At 48.6% G+C, this 19,194-nt stretch overlaps 1 protein-coding gene across 4 annotated transcripts in view; it reads right to left on the bottom strand.

Annotated features, from left to right (window-relative positions):
- Nucleotides 1–1,832: 1,832 nt before the first annotated feature.
- Nucleotides 1,833–19,194, bottom strand: part of ABCA5 (ATP binding cassette subfamily A member 5) — a 50,308-nt gene continuing 32,946 nt past the window's right edge. For all 4 annotated transcript variants that reach the window (XM_063351936.1, XM_063351934.1, XM_063351933.1 and 1 more), the window contains 22 exons: nucleotides 18,679–18,798; nucleotides 17,458–17,659; nucleotides 17,038–17,207; nucleotides 15,715–15,848; nucleotides 14,612–14,749; nucleotides 13,954–14,067; nucleotides 13,419–13,589; nucleotides 12,362–12,475; nucleotides 11,978–12,115; nucleotides 11,395–11,469; nucleotides 10,772–10,863; nucleotides 10,099–10,225; nucleotides 9,892–10,009; nucleotides 9,693–9,784; nucleotides 9,360–9,535; nucleotides 8,750–8,825; nucleotides 8,566–8,660; nucleotides 7,712–7,831; nucleotides 7,345–7,494; nucleotides 6,285–6,364; nucleotides 5,977–6,032; nucleotides 1,833–5,249 (listed from right to left, as the gene is read on the bottom strand). In XM_063351936.1, the coding sequence (XP_063208006.1) occupies nucleotides 5,142–5,249; nucleotides 5,977–6,032; nucleotides 6,285–6,364; nucleotides 7,345–7,494; nucleotides 7,712–7,831; nucleotides 8,566–8,660; nucleotides 8,750–8,825; nucleotides 9,360–9,535; nucleotides 9,693–9,784; nucleotides 9,892–10,009; nucleotides 10,099–10,225; nucleotides 10,772–10,863; nucleotides 11,395–11,469; nucleotides 11,978–12,115; nucleotides 12,362–12,475; nucleotides 13,419–13,589; nucleotides 13,954–14,067; nucleotides 14,612–14,749; nucleotides 15,715–15,848; nucleotides 17,038–17,207; nucleotides 17,458–17,659; nucleotides 18,679–18,798 (2,666 nt within the window). In that variant the 3' untranslated portion in view covers nucleotides 1,833–5,141. The remainder of the gene's footprint in view (nucleotides 5,250–5,976; nucleotides 6,033–6,284; nucleotides 6,365–7,344; nucleotides 7,495–7,711; nucleotides 7,832–8,565; nucleotides 8,661–8,749; nucleotides 8,826–9,359; nucleotides 9,536–9,692; nucleotides 9,785–9,891; nucleotides 10,010–10,098; nucleotides 10,226–10,771; nucleotides 10,864–11,394; nucleotides 11,470–11,977; nucleotides 12,116–12,361; nucleotides 12,476–13,418; nucleotides 13,590–13,953; nucleotides 14,068–14,611; nucleotides 14,750–15,714; nucleotides 15,849–17,037; nucleotides 17,208–17,457; nucleotides 17,660–18,678; nucleotides 18,799–19,194) is intronic.

Below are 19,194 nucleotides of genomic sequence, written 5' to 3' on the forward strand. Positions count from 1 at the left end.
CCACTCCTTTTAATTGCTTTTCCAGCAGCTGTCACACAGCTGGAATCAAGACGGAGCTTGTTGCGTTGTTGGTTTTTTAGTTGGGTTTTTTTTGTTTTGTTTTGTTTTGTTTTGTTTTTTTAAAAAAAAAGCATTCCAATGAATCTGCATTCAAAACAGGGAGGTGAGGAAATCAGATAAGCCAAGAAATCCAAATGAGTTGGAAGGGCACGCAGCCACACGACAACTCAAGGAGTTAAAGGAATTCGACTGTCCTGGAACTTCAACAGCTTGAGGACTCTGCATCTCATTTGCAGAGCTGACTAAAACCACAAAAGCTGCCTGGTTGTTGCTTAACAAAAGGCCGTAGCTCTTTGCAGCTGCCGATTTACTCATTTTCAAGGAATGAACTCACGTTGGAGGGGAGCAGAGCGTTTGCCTCCATCACTTCCCATTGGGCAACAAGGGAGAACTGGGGAAGGCTCCTCGTACCTGCAAACAGCACATCCGAGACGCGCTTCACTAAAAAAATACCACGTTTCTGACACATCCCCTGCACCACAGCGTGCTGGCACAGCGCGGGGCACTGGCACGCCTGCACGTTATCCGCAGAAAATGCATTTTAACGTAACAATGACACCTGCTCCTTGGGGTTTCCCATCCTCTCTACTGGGCGCTGCTCCTGGCTCTGCCGCTCAGGTGGGACCCTCGTCCGAGGCGACCCCTTGGGGCTTCACGGGAAAGCAGCTGGAGAGCACACACCATCCCAAAACGCCGTTAATTAAATCCCCGAGGAGGTGCTCCACAGGGGCCTCGGGACCAGCCTGGGGTCCACCGGGAGGAGGAGAGGGGCTGGGGACGGGGCGGCATCCTCCGAGGGGGACACTGCAAGCAGTGCGTTTTAGCAAAAAGGTGAACTGAAAGCTCCAGGGAACTCCTGTTGAGGAGAACTCCAGCATGCTAAATTAGGGATTTTCTGAAGATCTCTTAAAGGAAGGATTAAAAGGGAATGGATTAATTTTACAGCTTTTTTAAAAAAAAAAAAAAAAAAAAAAAAAAAAAAAAAAAAAAAAGAGGCACGCTGGCCTTAACACCCCATTACAGAAAAACTAGTACAAAATCCTGGGAACTTTCACCAAGTTCAAATTAAATTTCTTTGGGGTTATTTTCCTCCCCACTGATGGGGCCAGGGAGCAAAACCCCCTGTTCCTTTTGCTGGGTCCTTTCGCTGACCCACAGGGCTGGAGACAGACCTTCTCCTCCTCCTCCTCCTCGGCAGCGGGTCACCCGGCGCTGGCCGTCCCCCCCGCACCCCTGGCGCAGGCAGCAAAATTCATCCCTGCCCAAAATTCATCCCTGCCCACGTCCCTGCCCCTGGCGCCGGAGCGAGCACCCATCCATCCAGCCAGTGAGTTCGGCTCGGGCCGGGAGCCAGCCAGAAAAATGAATGATTTTTTTTTTTGTGGGGTTAATTTTTTTTTTTTTTTTCCCCAAGCGGCCGAACGTGATCCATCCCTGCAGCCACACGTGCCAGGAGCGTGCAGCTGCCGCCGGGTCACTTCCAGCAGCAGCCCCCGGAGTTGGGCTGAATTAATCCGGCTGCGAAACCTGACCCCAACCGCGGGCGGTCGCATCCCAAGTGTTGCAATACTGCAATTCCCCGAAGTCAATTAAAAACACGCAAATTCCCGCAGCCTGACACCCCCCAGCCGTGCCGAGAGCCGGGGTCCCCCGTGCTCTGCCCAAGCCCCCGCCGCGCTCCAGGGACCAGCACAGGCTTTTGAAAACAGCCCCCTTGTTTCTAGCAGGGCAAAACACACGTATGATAGAAACGCGAGCGTTTAACAATCCAATCCATCTTTATTTCAGTAGTACTTTCTGCTGGGAAAGGAAAAACCTCAACTTTACAAACACAGCAAAGTGGTAAAAGAAAGGCAGGTGTATAAAATAAACCGCAAACGATTCGAAGCGCCCGACGGCAGCGTCAGGAGGAGCGTTACAAACGTGTCACCTTTAGACTCGATACCTTCTGTTTCCTGCTACGGGATGTCGGCTACGCAACAGACTTCACTCGCTATACAGAGGTATTTTTTAAAATAAGGGCTTTTCTTGGTAATGTAAACAAAATCAGACACGTTAAATTCCTCCCTACAAAAATACAGCCTTGTAGTAACGCCACAACGTAAATGCATCTTCCAAGTTTCGGATGTATTCGCTAACTCTTTCTCACAACAACGCTGCAAGGGAACCCAAACCTGGGTCGGGTGGCACAAAGTGAACGGATTTGCCCCCAAGTCCCACGCTCAGCCCGACCCCAGCTGCCTCGGCCCCGGTTTATCTCCTAGAGCATGAACTGGGGGGGGGGGGGGGGGGGGTATGGTATGGCTGGGATTCGGCCTGTCACTGATAACAACCCAACAAAAATTGCAGAAATAAAGCTCTGAAGTTTCCAGGGGACTCTCTAGTTTAATTTTACCCATGTTTTTCCCTATTCTGGCAATTAGAGACATCATATGACAGACTTCTGACACGATGCACTGATTGCAGCGATGCTGTGGGGAGGCACCCTACGCCCCATCGACACGCGACGTCGCCGCACCAAAAACATCCCACCCAAATACGCAGTTAATGTGACGAGCCGCATTCTTTGGACGCGTAGCTGCACAAACACGGTGCCACCATCAGCTGCGCGACTCCAGGACAAACACCAACAGTCCCAGGCTGAACAAATCTAGGGGCTGATGAAAGCTCTCATACCATCCACGCGAAACGTTAGAACGTAAGAAACTGTTTGAAACAGGGTGATGTCAGCCAGACAGCACCAAACAGCTTTACAGCCTATTAACTCTTAAGTTAAAGAATAAAATTAAGACACCAAGGCTAACAGGCCACAACTGGACTTTCCTAATTTCACCTGGCAGGGGCGCGCGGCCCATCGCTGGACAGACGGGCAGGTGACACTCAGCTGAAAAAAACATTTACAAAAAGAGATGGAAGTAAGAAGCGTGGGATCTGGAGAAGACGCCCTTAGCTTGTACGTACAGACATGGGAAGGCATCACGAGACGAAATTCTGGGTCCCGCCTTTGCTCCAAACAAAGGAAAACGCTCAGAGATAGCAGCCAGCAGCAGGGATACGGCGCGGAGAAAGGGGCTGGGGGCTCCCAGGGGCTAAATAAAAAGCTGCGTGAAGAAAAGAGCTTTTTCTCTTCTTACAGGGAGGCTTCAGCCCTAGGAAGGCTGTTACTGGAGCTGCAGTTTAGAGGCTGGAGGTGTAATCCTGTTTTCCACCTGTGTTTCGTTCCCAGCCCAGGAGAGTTGGGATACGCCGAGTACCACAGCTCAGGGCGCAGCATCACGGGCAGGTTCAGCCTGCGCTCCCGAGGGGAAGGGACCTTTCCCCAGGGATGCAAACGGCACGTCCAGGTGTTTCTGCAGCTCTTGGGCTCAGGTTTTAACTACAAAACGAAATCCGTGCGTTGATACGCAACCTACGGGTACGAAAGGGGAAGCAAAAGTTGTACGTAGAGTTCACATCTTAAGAGTAAGAAACTAAGGAAAACAGATTTTGGCTCAGCGGGCTGATAAACCATTATCAGACACATAACACATGTTACCGCCTGATAATTACAAACAGCCGGGACACAGCGCTCCACCTTAAGCCACAGTTTTTTTGGGTTTTCGCAAGAAAAACAAAGGTCTTTTCTAACTTTAAAGTGAAGATATATAATTGATGTGACTTATGAAGCCAATGTTTTGCTATAAATGCATCTCTATATTTGTTCATTGCAGAACACAATGAACCATTAGCAATCTTTAATTTCACCTTATAAAACTAAAAAAGTGATGATAGCTTTGTGTAGAAAAAACGAAAAAATAATATGCTTCCGACATACATCTCTCACATCTTAGGATAAAGGAGCACATATTCTGCTCTTCTTAGTGCTTCTATGCAAGCCAAAGGCACCATTCCTACCGATGCGGCTGCGAATTTGGACCTTGTTTTTTGGGGTTAACGAAGGTGAATGAAGAATTGCCAGGCCAGGACGAAGCAAAGGGCCCTGTGCTGAGCACACCGCTGCATCACGTACTGCTATCACAACAAAGACGGATTAGGAAGTGTCATTGCACGTACTTATGAATTCACTGTCAAGAAAAATGAAAACTTCTCCAAAGGACCGTCTCTAAAGCCAGCTGGCAGGAGACGCGTCGTTACACCCAACAAAAGAATTAGACCGTTTTTAATGAAGACGAGAAATACTCACATCTCTGCAAATCCCGTAACTACACAGTTATGTCTTTGTACTTTTTACCAAGCTGGGGGGGGGAGAGGGGGCCGGAACAAACAACCAGCATCCGCTTCTGGGCACCCCCTGTAACCCCACAGCGCATGCATTACAAACACCAACGCCCCCCCGGCCGGCAGCGGGAGTTACCCCCATCCGCCAACTTGCAGTCGAAGGGAATGCGAGTGCCGACGCGTGCCATATTATATCTGTAAAGGAACATTTTCACATTGGTTGGCTAACAAGCTAAGCTCGCAGTGAAATTCCGGACCCTCTTCGCAGTGAATACAATTCCTTTGGAGCGGGTTTTTTCCCCCCCCGTCTCTTCAAAGCAGGTGCATCTTCTAAGCGTAAGCGGGGAGGGAGCAGGACCTCGCAGGGACACGCGTCCGCAGGGCACCTCATCAGGCAGTGCCCGACGAGACCCTGCGAACCAGTCACGCTCCAGCAGCAACTGGTTTTGCTCCAGTGCACGACTTCCAGCGAGGAGAGCCGGACGGCGGGCAGCCGGCGCCGCCGGGGCAGCGGGGCCGAGCGGGGGCAGGCAGGCGGCTGCTCCTGCCCAAGCCACCGACTCGCCACCAACACCAGGAGACGACCCATTTTCCGGGGCAGCGTCGTCCCGCTCAACGCAAACCAGGAAACAGCGAGGGGGAGGAGGAGTTTGAGACCAGCCAGAAGAACGGTGGGGATGCTCACCGCCCTTGGGGCGTTATTCCTAAGGCTGGGAGGGTGGAACGTGCTCAGTGCTTCCAAATGCCATTTTCCGTGACCATCCCAGCTCAGATTTTTTTTCCCCACACACAGGCCCACCGTGTGTGCAGATGATCGCCGGCGCAAAACTCGAGCTGACGAGCAGATCTGGACCGTACGGAGCTCAGAAGATGACTCTGTCTTCCTGCGTCCTCTCCCACCACAGCGTGCTGTTCAGCGTGCCGAAGCTGCTGTCCTCCTCCTCCTGCTCCTTCGCCAGCTCCACAAAAACCTGGAATGCAGAGAAAGGGTGGGAATACGCCATGCTCCTTGTAGGAACTTTCTTGGTCACGAATAGAATCCATGCTAAAAACGAGCACAGAACGTATTGCTTCATCTCCGACTAGGAAGCTTTTAATATTTTGGGTTTTTTTCTCCTTGCTCGCCTCATTTCTTCAAGAGCGCAGTGAAAATGAAGTTGAACCAAATACACGCTGAAGGACATTCATCATTGGCAATAACTAATCCAGAACAAGCAACAATAACCCTCAGCTTTACCCTCCTTTCAGAAATGCACAGCAACGCCCGTCTCTTGAATAAATCAGAGCGGTATTTCCACTAACGCCGCAAATGCATTATGCTCCAGTCACTGCAGTTGGCACCTTATTTTTAAAGGAGAAAACAGGGATAAAGAGGAGCAGGGGAGGCGGCAGTCCCCAGTTCACTTTGGAAAAGGGAACTTCAGCTCCCCAGAAATGCCAGAACCGGCACCAGCAGCGCGGCCCCGGCAGCCTGAAAGCCGGGCATCGAGGAGGAGAAGCTGCCGCCAGCGCGGGGCTCCCCGTCCCCCCCGTCCATCCCCCCATCCACCGCCACCTGCCCAGAGCGGACACACGGCTCCTGCAGGGCAGGGACAAGGTCAATCCAGCCCAGACGCCTGCGAAAAGCCCCTCAAAAAACCCGCAACGCCTTCGCCTGGCAGGGTTTACTTCCAAAAAATAACACTTGCTGCAACATACCTGTTCCAGTGTGGCCTGAGAAAAGCTGTACTCCTCGATGTTAAACGCGTGTTTTACTGTTCAAAGAATTGAGAGAGCGTATTTAGGGATACTGCACTGCCTGACACAACTGGATTTAAAGCATTTTAAGCCGGTACAAGCACTTACTCTTAATTTCACAAGAAACAGTTGGGGACACCAATAATAACAGAAAAAATAAATTGAATTAATTTGGAACAGAAATGCAAAAGTGCCCGTGCGTGGAAAATGTGCCAGTTATGGGAGACAAAATGATTTGTGTGTGTGATGCATGGCAAGTGCTTAATTACCTTCTTCCAGCTTGGAAAAAGAATGTGAAAGCGACTGTACATCTTCTTTAGGAATTTTATACGCCAAAATAGAAGCGAAACTGGAACAAAGAAACAAAGCAAATTCAGCTGCAGGTAAAACTACTCAAAGCAAAAATATTAATATCCAAGTGAATGGATTTAAACTCATTTTCTGAAGGTTACTCCAGGCATTTTGACTAGTCATCATCACACAAGACAAGAGGAACGATGCAGCTCCAGGAGACCAGCTGGTTCATAACCCGCCTCAGAGGTCCAGGTCCAGGTGCATCAGCCCGGATCCCCCTGGGACCATTGTGATTTACATGCTCTTCAGCTCAGATTCAACCATTTGTATTCCGCCTATAAACTCCGGAAAGAAAAATCACTGCCCAGAACTCACAAAGTTCCGAAGTTTTGCCTTTCCAATGAACTCAGCCAGAGGTCTCGGCATCTTTTGGGACTTTGCATCATGCAGGGGCTCCCGCGACCCAGATGCCAGAACAGGGAGATGCTCTACCCCACACATCTGCTTCTGAAAAATGAGCTCCCCCCTAAATCCCCCGCGTCTGAGGAATGCTCCTTATGCGATGTCTTTTTTTCGAGAGTCTCATCAGCGAGCACCAAGCCGGACCCTCGAGTCCCTACAGCAGAAATTCAAAGCTGTTGGGGGGAAAACCAACACAACCCACCCCCAAACCCGCAGGAAGTGTTCAAGCGTTTCTCGATACGGGCCAGCGATTACTCCGTGACTCAGATTTTACCCCACTTTCCCGGCGGCCCCGACCGAGGAGGAAGCCGTCAGGCACCAGCTATGCAGAAACCGAGTTTTGCTTCCTCCGTGCCAAACATCTGCACGCAGGGCTCACGCCAACGCCCTGGCAGCTCTTGCTGGCCTGCAAAACCCTTCCTCTTTTTTCTTTTTTTTTTTTCCCCCCTCCTCTTTTAAGCTATGTGTAAACTTTTTTTGTAAATTTTGGCACCGAGTAGGTACTAAGCCACGGTACTAAGGAGCTGCTGAGAAATCCCGGGTTGGTATTAACACACGTTTGTTGAACTTCACCTTTCCTGACGATTGGCGTTCGGGAAGATGTGCAAAATCTGGCTCTGCAGATACTCCACCTGCTGCACATCTGCTGTTTCTTTTAATTTCATTTCCAGGAAGTATCCTCTGCCAAACTTACTCTTCAGGTGTTGGACGGTACCTATACATCTACCAACCGCGGGGAGAAAACGAGAGTTGTACGCGTTACACTGCACCCAAAGAGCAGCCCAACTTCTAACAGACCCTTTTTTTGCACTCTGAGTCCAATTTCGCCCCAAGTTTAAGGTGCAAAAAAACTGTCTACTTGTATTTTCAAAGAAATCTATTCTATTTGACAGCTGTCCTACCCTCCCTGCCACAAGGCAGGGGAGGGCTGCAGCGGTACCTGAGCTGCCCGGACACCAGGATGGCCACACGGTCACAAACAGCATCCGCCTCTTCCATGTAGTGAGTGGTCAGGATAGCTGCTCTCTCCTTATTCTTAAACGCTGCCCGAATCGCCCGCCTACAGAACACAACCGAAAAAAAAATCCCTGAATAAAACATTTGGCACCTAACAGTAAACCCCGGGTTAGCAGGACCAGAGGACTGCGATGGTCCAACACAAACCCTTTGTTTTGTTTTGGACCAACACCACTCCCACCACAGCAATAATTAACACCTGACTTTTTTTTTTTTTTTTTTTACACAACGATGACTCCAATCATAGAATCACAGAACGGTTTGGGTTGGAGGGGACCTTAAAGATCATCTCTTTCCAACCCCCCTGCCCTGGGCAGGGACACCTCCCACCAGCCCAGGTTGCTCCAAGCCCCGTCCAACCTGGCCCTGAACCCCTCCAGGGATGGGGCAGCCACAGCTTCTCTGGGCAAGCTGGCAATCTCATACTCCTCAGTATTTTAAGATTTCTTTCAACTTTCAAGCTTTTAACAGAATCATAGAATTGCCCAGGTTGGAAGGGACCTTTCTGATCATCTAGCCCAACCATCAACCTAACTCTGACAAAAACCATCGCTAATCTAAACTACATCTCTAAGCAATACCTCCAATACCTCTCTCTCCCAAACAATGCCTCCGAGTTATTCTGGGAGAGGACACAAAGCGCACCTGGCACTGCGGCAGTGTTGATTCCCTGTCTATGGCTCTCCCTAGCGTTAAAAGGGATAACGCACACGTAAAATCGGGCACATTCCCAAAGAGAAACCAGCCCGTGGCCAGCGTGGCCCTGCCGGCACTCACCACATGTGCTGCTTGGCTTTTGGATCCATCCCAGTTGAGGGTTCATCCAAGAGCGTGACCCGGGGGTTGCCCAGCATACTCAGGGCAAAGCACAGCTGGGAGGAAGGCAAAGGAGAGGGTAAGGACAGGGCGGCCGCGGCAGACCCCCAGCACGGCAGCTGGGGGAGCTCCCCCCACCCCGTACCTTGCGTTTCAGCCCGACGCCCAGCTTCTTCGTCGTCTTCTGCAGGTGGTCCTTCAAATCCAGGGCACTCGCGATGCTGCGGAAGAGCGGGGGACAGCACGTGAACAGCTGAGGGGCGATGGTTCAGCTTCCCCCTCGTCACACAGTACACGAACAGTCCCATGTGAAGAACTCAGTCACAAATATTTGCATATAAAGTACAAAAAAAGCAGAGCAATAAGCAGAATCAGAGCTGGGTACTGCCATACAAAACCTCCCGCCCCATGTCCCAGAGGAGGGGAGAACCCAGAAGCGGCTCCGAGCCCTGGACGCCCCATCCTTGCATCTCTGCAAGGTCATCTTAGCACCTCGTAACTTAAAAAAAAAAAAAAAAACAAAAAAAAACCCAAAAAAAAAAACCCCACACAAACAAACATACAAATACCAGTTGACTTTTGTGTGGCTGGGTCTGCATCTCCTAACGTACAAATTCACGTTTGCTGAATTCACTGAAAAGATCCAATCAAACTTAAATGAACAAAAATATTGCCTTAGGAGATGCGGGGGGAAAAAAAAGCCTTAAGAAAAAATACAGCTAAAACCTTAAACGTTTCTATAATAAACTACTTACCGTTTTATGACTTCCTTAACATCGGTCTGACTCATTCCTTTGATAGCGCCATAAATTTCAAAGTGTTCCTGCAGCGTGATATCTGGCCAAAGCGGATTCGTCTGCGGGCAGTACCCCACAAATTTCACTGAGTCATCCTCGCTGCTCACTCCAAAAGAATAATCTCCCATCAGAACCTTTGAGGAGAACAGACAGACTTTACTCAATAATATTACAAGTTTCAGGACTGTTTTTGTAAAGTTTTAGCAAAAAACCCTTGCGAATGCTGGCAATAATAATACGAAAAATTAAATACGCATCCACTTTCTATGTAGTTTGTAGCATGTAACATACCTGCCCACTGGTTGGCTCAATCTCTCCAACGAGCATATTAATTAACGTGCTTTTCCCAGCTCCGTTGGGTCCTAAGAGCCCCAGTATTTCTCCTAAAGGATGGAGGACACACAAACCGTTGCCCATGAGGTCAGATAAACGGATTCAAGAGTTGCTTTTGCAAATAAAAGACCTCAACAGCAGGAAATTTAACTCCAACCTTTTTTTACGCAGAGAGACACGTGTTTCGTTGCCACTTTCTTTATTTTCCTCCCCAGAAGGAACTCTTTTCTCTCATCAAACTCTTTGTGCAAGCGGCTGACCAGGATTGCTGGCATCTGGCAGGGAAGAGAGAAGCGGCTGCAGATCCCAGTAGCTCTGGGAAACCTCCCAGTTGGGGGTCTGGGCGGTGGGCGCACGGCATTACCTCCTCGCTTTTGGGGCTGCTCAGTATTTCTTGGACGCGCAGCCTCTCCGTCTTCACGTCTTCATCTTCGCTCTCATCTGGCGGGACGTCGGGGAACTTCCAGGCTTTGGCTTTTGTAAAACATTTTCTACAGGGAAGAAAAGAACACGCCGCCTCCGCTCGGCGTTCAGGTGGAACAAAGCTCTGGGAGAAACCAGTCCAGATTTGCTCCCTGCTTTGAGGCAGAAAGGGATTTGTGTTTGCCCAACCCAGGAACGTTTATGCCGTGCACCAGAGGAGCCCCCAAAGAGCAGAAAGAGCTGTCAACGACTGCAATTATCTCGTCTTTGTGCTGAGCTCTTCCTTGGGGTACGGCATCTCCAGCCATGCCATGGGGGGAAAGGAACTTCCCTTATTTTTCTATATTACCAAATTCCTAATTTTGCACTGATACAACTTAAAAGGAAGTTAAAAAAGCCCTGTTTTTGCACTTTATTGACTGCATTTCAGAAGACAAAAGTGAGGAGAACAAATTCTTTAGACACTTGGGGTGGGATATAAGCACAGGTGTTTTATTTTCTGCAGTATCCCCCACAGCTATACGCTGCATAGTGCCATTCAATCACCAGCAGCATTTTTAAAACCAGCTTCTTTGGACTACTGCTTTTTAAGAGTCTGCTCAACAGAAACCCACCTGAAAAATGGATCCTCTCTGACTGTCCTCCCGCCATTCTTCAGCTCGAAACATCGCAGTAGGAAGAGCCACACGACACACTGCAAATAGGGCTAAAAACCAGATAAATACAGTTGTGGCTACTCGGAGCGCTGCCAGCCCTGCGAGGCTGGTGGTCCTAGAGGTGACCCTAGAGGTGACCCCACCAGGGCCATGGGTGACAAGAAGCCACAGCTCTTCCCCAAAATTAAAAGCACCATTAGATGCTGCTCAGTGGGTCGATGCTGAGAATGCACAACCAGAGTCTGCTTGGATTTAACGGCGATTATTTGGGGTTTTCGGAGAGAGGAGGGACTGTCCCCTGGTCTGGAGCTCTTACTCCACCAGCACAGGCTCCCCTAAGAATCAGGATTCACGTCGGCACCGTTAATAAGAGGACTGGAGCAGCGATGTTGAGCTGGCAGGCACAGCAGCTTTTACTGATGCGGTTTGTGCTGCAACAGGTTGCAAAGCTGCAGGCTCCAGCGATGCTCGGCGTTAGATCAAATCTTTATTAATAAAGATGCCTGAGCAGAAGGGGCTCCCAGCAGGAGTCAGCAATTCTCCACAGCAAACACGGCAAATAATCAGATAATCATACTTACAGCTATAACCGCTACCAGGAGCCGGTCCCACGGGTCGTAGTATCCTCCGTTCTTTCGCTTGCCTTTCCATGAGACCTGACAATGCAAAAAAACCCTACATTCTGGTAAATAATCACCTACCAGAGACTGTATATTCTACACTGCACTTGAACCTCAAACCAGTCATTTAATTTATGTTGCCCGAGCACTTTCTGAGCTCTGCAGAGACCCTGCTTGCACGAGCCTGACGCCAATAAAAGTCCATCGAAGTCCCTGGGGCTGCTCCCGGTTTAAAGACTCCGACTCCCAATTTAACCCATCTCCCACCACCGTGTTCACCCAGTCCAGAGGCTGAGAAACGCCTGCTTTTCCTTTCGATATGTAATGGAAGATTCACTTCTTTCCTCATTTTAAAACTGCAACATTCTGCTTAGAGGAAAAAAGGTGACGTTTCACCCAGAGCTGCTATTCTTCACCTGTTAAATAGCTACGGATGCCACTACAGCGCCGGGCAGGTATCTGATATCTCGTTGCCATTAAAGACACCCAACCCAACCCCAGCCAGCAACAAGTGCTCTGGAGAGGATTTCTTGTGCCCCCTTACCTTTATAAAGCAAATGAGACAGCCAATAAGGGGATAAATAGGAATGAAGATGGAGAAGACATAATGCAGGACGGTGGTTACCAGGTAAAAGTCCAGAAAAAAGGCCACTTCGGTGACAACGGTACAGAGCAAGGCTGTCTGTACAAAAGAAAAAGGGAAAAAAAGTCCATTTTCATTCAGTTTGGACTCTGCAAGCATAAGGTATGTAATGTGAGGCACATTTTTTAACATGTTTATCATTTCGGATAGGGCAGTGATAAAGACACTTTTCAAGCTTCTCATGCATCAAGGACACGCAATTAAATAAAACAACGGGGAAGCCTGTTGTGGCGTTGGAGATAAGCGACCTTCCCAGCTCACCGGCACCAAGGTGAAGTTACTCACCACTGAAAATATGAATGACCAAAATTCTTTTGTATTCTGGACTTTCCTAAACGTGAAGGAGACGACGTACGTGAAGAGCACGACTGACGGGACGTAACCGATCAGGCAGAAAATCTGCAAAGACAGAAAAGGTGCCTCAGGGAACGTACAGCAAGAACCCGGGGCGGGGGGGATTTTTTGTGTGAGTATCCACTGGAATCACCTTAGTGTGCTACAGAACTCTGGATTGTCTTTGTCACTTAATTTGATATATTTTGCCACCTTGGTACACACAGCATATACTACTAAAGACACAAGTAAGAGGGTATATAGACAGGCAGGAACCTCAGTCACTCCGTTTCCTTTACACTATTTCCCAATTTTTTTTTTATAACACAGGCTCTCATAAATATTGACCTGAAGATTGTGGCAAATATTAGGAATTCCAGCCTTCAGCCTTAGCATTTTTGCAGAAATTAAAGCAAGGGTAGAGGCACTGGTAGAAAAATAGCCCAGCAGCGCAACGGTCACATCCCAAACCTGATTAACTCGGAGCTTCTGGGAAAGCAGCTGGGAAAATGTGATTGCTCTCAATTACAGCCAATATCTCAGGGAAACCCGCTCTGAATACAAAAGAGACGAAGACTCGTAGTCTCTTCAATTTAATCACATGCTGCAATTCACCGCGGAGCTGGTCTGTGTTCAAAGTCACTGCAACCTCACCATTAGCTGCACGCCGATGCAAATGCGGCAATTAGCGATCGGCACGAAGAGGGCAAAGCAGACTGAGCAAAGCAGGGCAAAAAAAAGGATGGAGCATTTCCTTGGAAGATCCTGGTATTTTAAAGCTCCAGTTTATTCCAGTTCTGAATAAAACTCAAAAATATTAATATTTTTCCCCAGGAGAAGTAGCACTATTTTGCCTTTGGCGCAGCCTGACTGGTGCCTCTACGCCAGCAGCATTCATTAGGCATTTTCCCTGTGTATCGGCTGGAAAAATGTCTGCTGAACCATCTAATCAAAATAAACACTTGCGGAAAATAACATAACGATGCTCTCGCATCCCCGCCGCACTCACCACAGCGAGGAACTTGCCCACGTAGAAATAAACGCCGTAGTGGAAGGCGAAGAGGCTGCCGATCATCAGGACGAGGATGGAGAAGAAGAGCGGGAGGTCGACAACGGCTTGGCCGGTCCAGTACGCGGAGGGGTAAAGCCCCGCGATCTTCAGCTGCGTGTACGCCTTGATCTGCAACAGGAAAAGGAAACGCAATGTGAATTAAACGTGAATTAAAATTAACACTGTGTTAATCCGCCTCCGTGTGTGAGCAGGGCCTTGTTTTTTTCCCTCCCAACACACTCCTTTTACATTGATGTTGCATCAGTGCGTTACCCAGTTACTCCTGATTTCAGCTGCCAAAGCAGCAAAAAGCATTTTGAGGGAAAGGAAAAAGGCTTTTCCCAAACCTGCTCTACCCCAGGCAGCAAAGGGCAGTCACATCCACGCCGCCTCTCACAGCAAAACGCACTATTTCAAACACCTCTTCAGATTTTCCCCAAACCCCGAGGTTTTTAGGTTCTTGTGCAGTCTCCCAGTGAACCTGGGACTTTACCTTATGGTTTTCTGCGTTGTCCATGGCAAAATAGGGCGGCATCCCAGTGATAATTATTCCCAGCAACACAGCTTCAAAATAGATCTCCAGTCTGAAAATTGTTTCTGGAAGATTCTGAAACATAAATCAGATTATCTTTAGTACCAGGATGTGTGTGACCAAAAAAATTCATTTAGAATTGGACTGACAATGCTAAAGCATCCGTTCTCTGTATCTCCAGATCATCTGAGCTGTAGCATGAAGGAAAATACCTACGGAAGATTTCGGAGTATTTTTAAGAGTGTGTAACAAACTCCCAGAGCACCGACGTCCTGCAGCAGGTCCTCCCCCTCTCCCACAGGCCCCCCCAGCTCTGCACAGGAGCTCCACCATCCCCACGTTCAGCCCCCCAGAATCGCGGGGAGCCTGTAACAAATTCCCAATGGGACATCCTCTTTCCGAGCCCCCTTTTTCCTCCACTTCCATGAGCTGCAGAACAAAACCCCGGCACGCTTTTCAAATCCTCTTTAATTCTGCAAAAATCCATTACTTTGGGTTCTGGGGCTCCGCACTTTGGGCGCGGAGCCCTCGGTGCCGCCGACATCCCCGGGGGATGCTCCGTCACCTGTCCCCTGCCCCGTGTTTGGGGGGTGGGGGTGGGTTTTTGCCGCGCACTCACCTGAACAAAGGGGTTGCTCCAGATCTGGATGCTCTCCGTCACGTTTAAATTGCGCAGGAGCAGATTGCTGACAATATTCATCAACACCGGCAGGGAATGCACCATGGTGCTGTTGAACACGACCGTGAAAATGTAGTTCTGGAAAAGGAAACCGTTTGCTGTATTAATTCTTCTGCACAAAGGGTAATACCCCGAGAGGGGTCTCCTGTGGGCTTAATTAAACCTGAACATTGGGAAAAATCTTTGCATAATGTATAGCATGCTTTGCAGGAAGCTCTGGGCTGCTCGGGGTGGTTTTAACACATCACCTAATTCAGGAAAACAGCCATGCTCACAGAGAACAAATTATTTGGAATCAATTCCCAGAACGTTTCGTGCAACCGCGACGCTGTGACAAACGATGCTCCAGACAATTACAGTCTGAAAAACAAAACACCCAACAGCCCACACTCCTACGTTCTCGTTAATGCATTTGAAAACCAGACAGGCAAAAATTTACATCAGCTAAGGGCTGCTCCGTCACGCTAATATTAACAGTTTGCCATGAATAAGAACGGGAGGAAGCGCCGGCGCTGGCACATCGCAAAGCAGTTCCTTTGTTGGAGATTAAATACGACCCCAACATTCAAATCTTTCTGACGCTCCTTCAGTGACCCACCGAAACGAACACTTACAATCCAAGAAACTCATTTTTCTTTACACATGAGAGCACCGTGGAATTATACTTCTGTCAAATTGTATAATTCAGCCAGTAAGTAAAAAATAAAAATAATAAAAGATTCCTACACCAGGTCTCTTGTGAAGTAAAATATTTCTTTTGGTTTTTTGTATCCTTGTGGGGCAGAAAGGAGGGCGGAAGTTTTATTAGCCTACCATAATTATCGTTACGGAAGAACATTTATTTTGAACATTTTATTTATTAATATTTCCATTCTGTCAATAAAAGCCTTCTTTGCAGGTCTCTTGTATAAGCAAGATTACATGCAATTATTTGATTACATGACTCTATCCGTGCCTTTCAGGCACGAGTCCAACAAAGCCAGCCCCTGACCTGCTGCTTGTCTGCCCTGTGGGACACGGCCGAGCCGGTCCGTCCGTCCTACCTGGCTGGATTCAAGGTCAAACACGTTCAAAGCCGCGCTGTGAGGGGCAGCCGAGACGTAATCGCTGTCGTTGAACATCTCCCAGAGTACGTTCATGCTCCCAAGAGAGTGGACAATGTCATCGATAGCCGATTCTGGTGTCAGACAGAGAAAACACCACCATTACTCATCACCAGCCGGGAGTACGTTACACAGAATTATCGATGCATTTTCCCACCGATAGAACCCTATGATGAAGGATCACCGTTTCCTTACGCATGGCCACCAAAAAGAGTCCTCTGCTGTTTTGAACAACAGGAATGTTTTCAGCTCAGCTTCCCACTCAACAGCCTCCAAAGCATTCAAGAGAATGTTTTGGTTGTATTCTCCAATTAATCTGTGCAAGTTCAATGCAGCGGCGAGGAAGCGGAGCTGCCAAGGAGCACCGGCAGGATACTCCGAGTTTCAGTTGAGCAGAGAATTCGCTGAGAGAGCGGGACACCAGCAGCGCTTTGATACCACCTCTGGAGAAACGAAGCTGTATTGAGCACAAATTCCCAACAGCTCAAACAGATGCTCGTTTCTATTGCCTGTATCGCTGCTACACACTTTTAAAACATCCTAAGTTGAAACAACAAGGCATTTTCCAAAATGCTTTCCAAAATATGTTCATAGAATGTTGTTGGGTTGGAAGGGACCTCTCAAGGCCAACTAGTCCAACCCCCTGCAGTCAGCAGGGACATCTGCAACTCGATCAGGTTGCTCAGAGCCTCATCAAGCCTGGCCTTGAACATCTCCAGGGACGGGGCCTCCACCACCTCTCTGGGCAGCCTGGGCCAGTGTCTCACCACCCTCCGTGTAAAGGGACTGGAAGGGGCTGGAAGGTCTCCCCAGAGCCTTCTCTTCTCCAGGCTGAACCCCCCCAGCTCTCTCAGCCTGTCCCCACAGCAGAGGGGCTCCAGCCCTTGGATCATCTTCGTGGCCTCCTCTGGCCCCACTCCAACAGGTCCATGTCCTTCTTGTGCTGAGGGCTCCAGAGCTGGACACAAGCTGAAGTATCTAAACATCTCGCTATCCAGTTCCTTCATCTCTCTCTCGAGACAGAGCAAGCACGAGGCTACCAGACACAGGAGGAGGAGGAAAAAATCTCCGAACCAATCCTACGGCACAAAGGATACCCACTCCCTACCATCTCTGGGAACTTGGAAACTCTTCGTTTGGCTTAATTTCAAGGAAAAAGTTTGTCCCCAACCCCAAAAGTTCCTTCCCCACCACAGGAAATGCTACGTTACAGAGAGCGGTGGAGACGGGAGCCGCCCCCGCGGAGCATCTCTGCTCTCCTACCTGTGGAGTTCTGCAGCAGGAGACGACTCCTGTACTTGTGATAGTCCTCGCCGGGCTTCAGCAAGTACAGATCTGGGGAAAGTTTGATAGCAGCTACAGAATTTTTGATGATGTGGTGTATGAAAAACAATAAAATCTGAACTACAAGAAAAATCAGAAAAAGCAACAACCTGAAAGAAATAAAAGTTTCGGTTTTACTAAAATTCAGAGAAAGCCAACCCAGTTTCTGTGCATGCTATTAAAACAACGTCTCCCTCGCCCTCAAACCAGCATGTATTCAACAGTAATGCATAGCTTCATACTTACTATTTTTCAAATGTAACTATGGGAAATAATTTAATCGCATCCTGCTGTTTCTCTAGGGCCATTCAAAGCAGTTTTCAGAGTTTTGTATACAAATGAGAAAGCCCCAGTACTCACATCACTCTCACGCATTTGTTTTCCCGCTTGAGACTAAGGAAATGAACTTTGGCTATGGTGGAAACCTGCTTCTTCCAGAGGGCTGTATTGCTCATCGCTGGCGCCTTCGTCTCCGAGAGCACGAGGAGGCTCTGCTCCATATCGTCAAGGGACTTCGTGTCCACTTCGTCCTGCACTTGCTGGGAATTGAACACGCTATAATCTGGAAAAGAAGAGAGTAGAACTCTCTGAATCTGATGCTCCGTCAAAGCTACGTGGTTTGAAACGACGGGGCTGGAGAAAGCTGGGTGGCCACCAAGTCCTCGGCCTTGCTGTTGCAGAAGCCATCTCATCCCGTCCCCATCTTTCCGCTTCACCCCAAGCGCAATGACACCCATCTACCCCAAAGCCGTAAATCACCCGCTCAGCAGATGCTTAAGGCAGAGATACACATAGATACACATTTCTGCCACTCACAAGGTGCAACTTGCCCCAATGCCATACCATCAGCCCACGCGTGCACCTGTATGATTCAGCACCAGCTGTTAAACCCTCTTACAGCCACGCAAAAGCTTTGCAGAGCTGGATAGTTTACTAGTCTGTATTGCAAAGAAAGCTCTAGAAAGATTAAGATAGTTTAAACCATTCGAAGTTAACGTCGAAAGAAGAACTGATTCATTCCGGAGTAATATTAAGCGGTCCCAACTCTTCATTTGAATTGGAAGTTAATTTAAAGGAGGGGAAGAAAGGCAAGTTCAGCTATTTCAGCCTTAAGCGCAGGCTAATGCTGCTGTTCACGCAGAAGATTGGAAATTGAATTTATACTGTGCATTTACAGTTTCTTGAAAGTAAGCTCCATTAGGAAAATAACGCCCATTTTAAAAAGCCAGCCACAAAAAGTGCAATTGCAAAGCAAAGAAATTAGATGTAAGTACACTGGATGAAAAATTAATTACTGCAGGGACAGACAGTAAAAAGCTTTCCCCCTAGACCCTCCCAGAATCATTCCCCGCCCAACTCGCTGCTTTTGCGTGTTTTTCGTGTTAAATATTTCAGAAGCCTGGAATGCGGAGCGACCGAAGGAGCCCCATGTTGCTGGACGTAGCACTCAGAGAGGATTTTTCTACTCTTACCCCCATAGCAAAACTCCTTCTGGCAGTGACGTGGCAGGGACAATCTTACACTAATTAAGACTAAGTCAAATATGAGGGAAGAGAGGAAAACAGCCGCGGTCCATCCCACCTGCTTGATCGATCTCTGCCTCAACTTCCAGCTTCAGATAGACATCCTCCAGCGTCGTCATGGACACGCCGTACGTGATGACGCCCAAATGGGAATGAGTGTCCAGGTCGGAAAACAAGCCTGGGGACAGAAGAGAAATGTACTGGTTGCTCTGGAACAGGGTCACGTCGTCTTCCTGAGAGACCTCCAAGCACGTCGGAGGCATCCCTGAAGCCTTCTGCATGGTAGAAAAAAAGCAGGTAACGTGCAAACATGGTTGCTTAATTATGAAGACACAGGTCACTTGAGAACCAAGGTCGGAATAAGCTCCTTTTAGCACAAAACCTTTTCAACCTCTGTGGTCAGGTGTGGGAAATGCGGCACGTTTTCCCCAAGCTGTAGTGGTTACGAAAACCATCTCGGCATCCTAAAGCTCCTGGGCTCAGAGCTGCCTCCTGGCTGGCTGTGAGAAACATCACACACAGGGACTGCAGGAGAGCTCATCCTGCCCAGGCATAAAGAGATTTTTGCAAATAA

The sequence above is a fragment of the Chroicocephalus ridibundus genome, chromosome 14 (assembly GCF_963924245.1).
Source record: "Chroicocephalus ridibundus chromosome 14, bChrRid1.1, whole genome shotgun sequence".
Classification (NCBI taxonomy): Eukaryota; Metazoa; Chordata; class Aves; order Charadriiformes; family Laridae; genus Chroicocephalus; species Chroicocephalus ridibundus.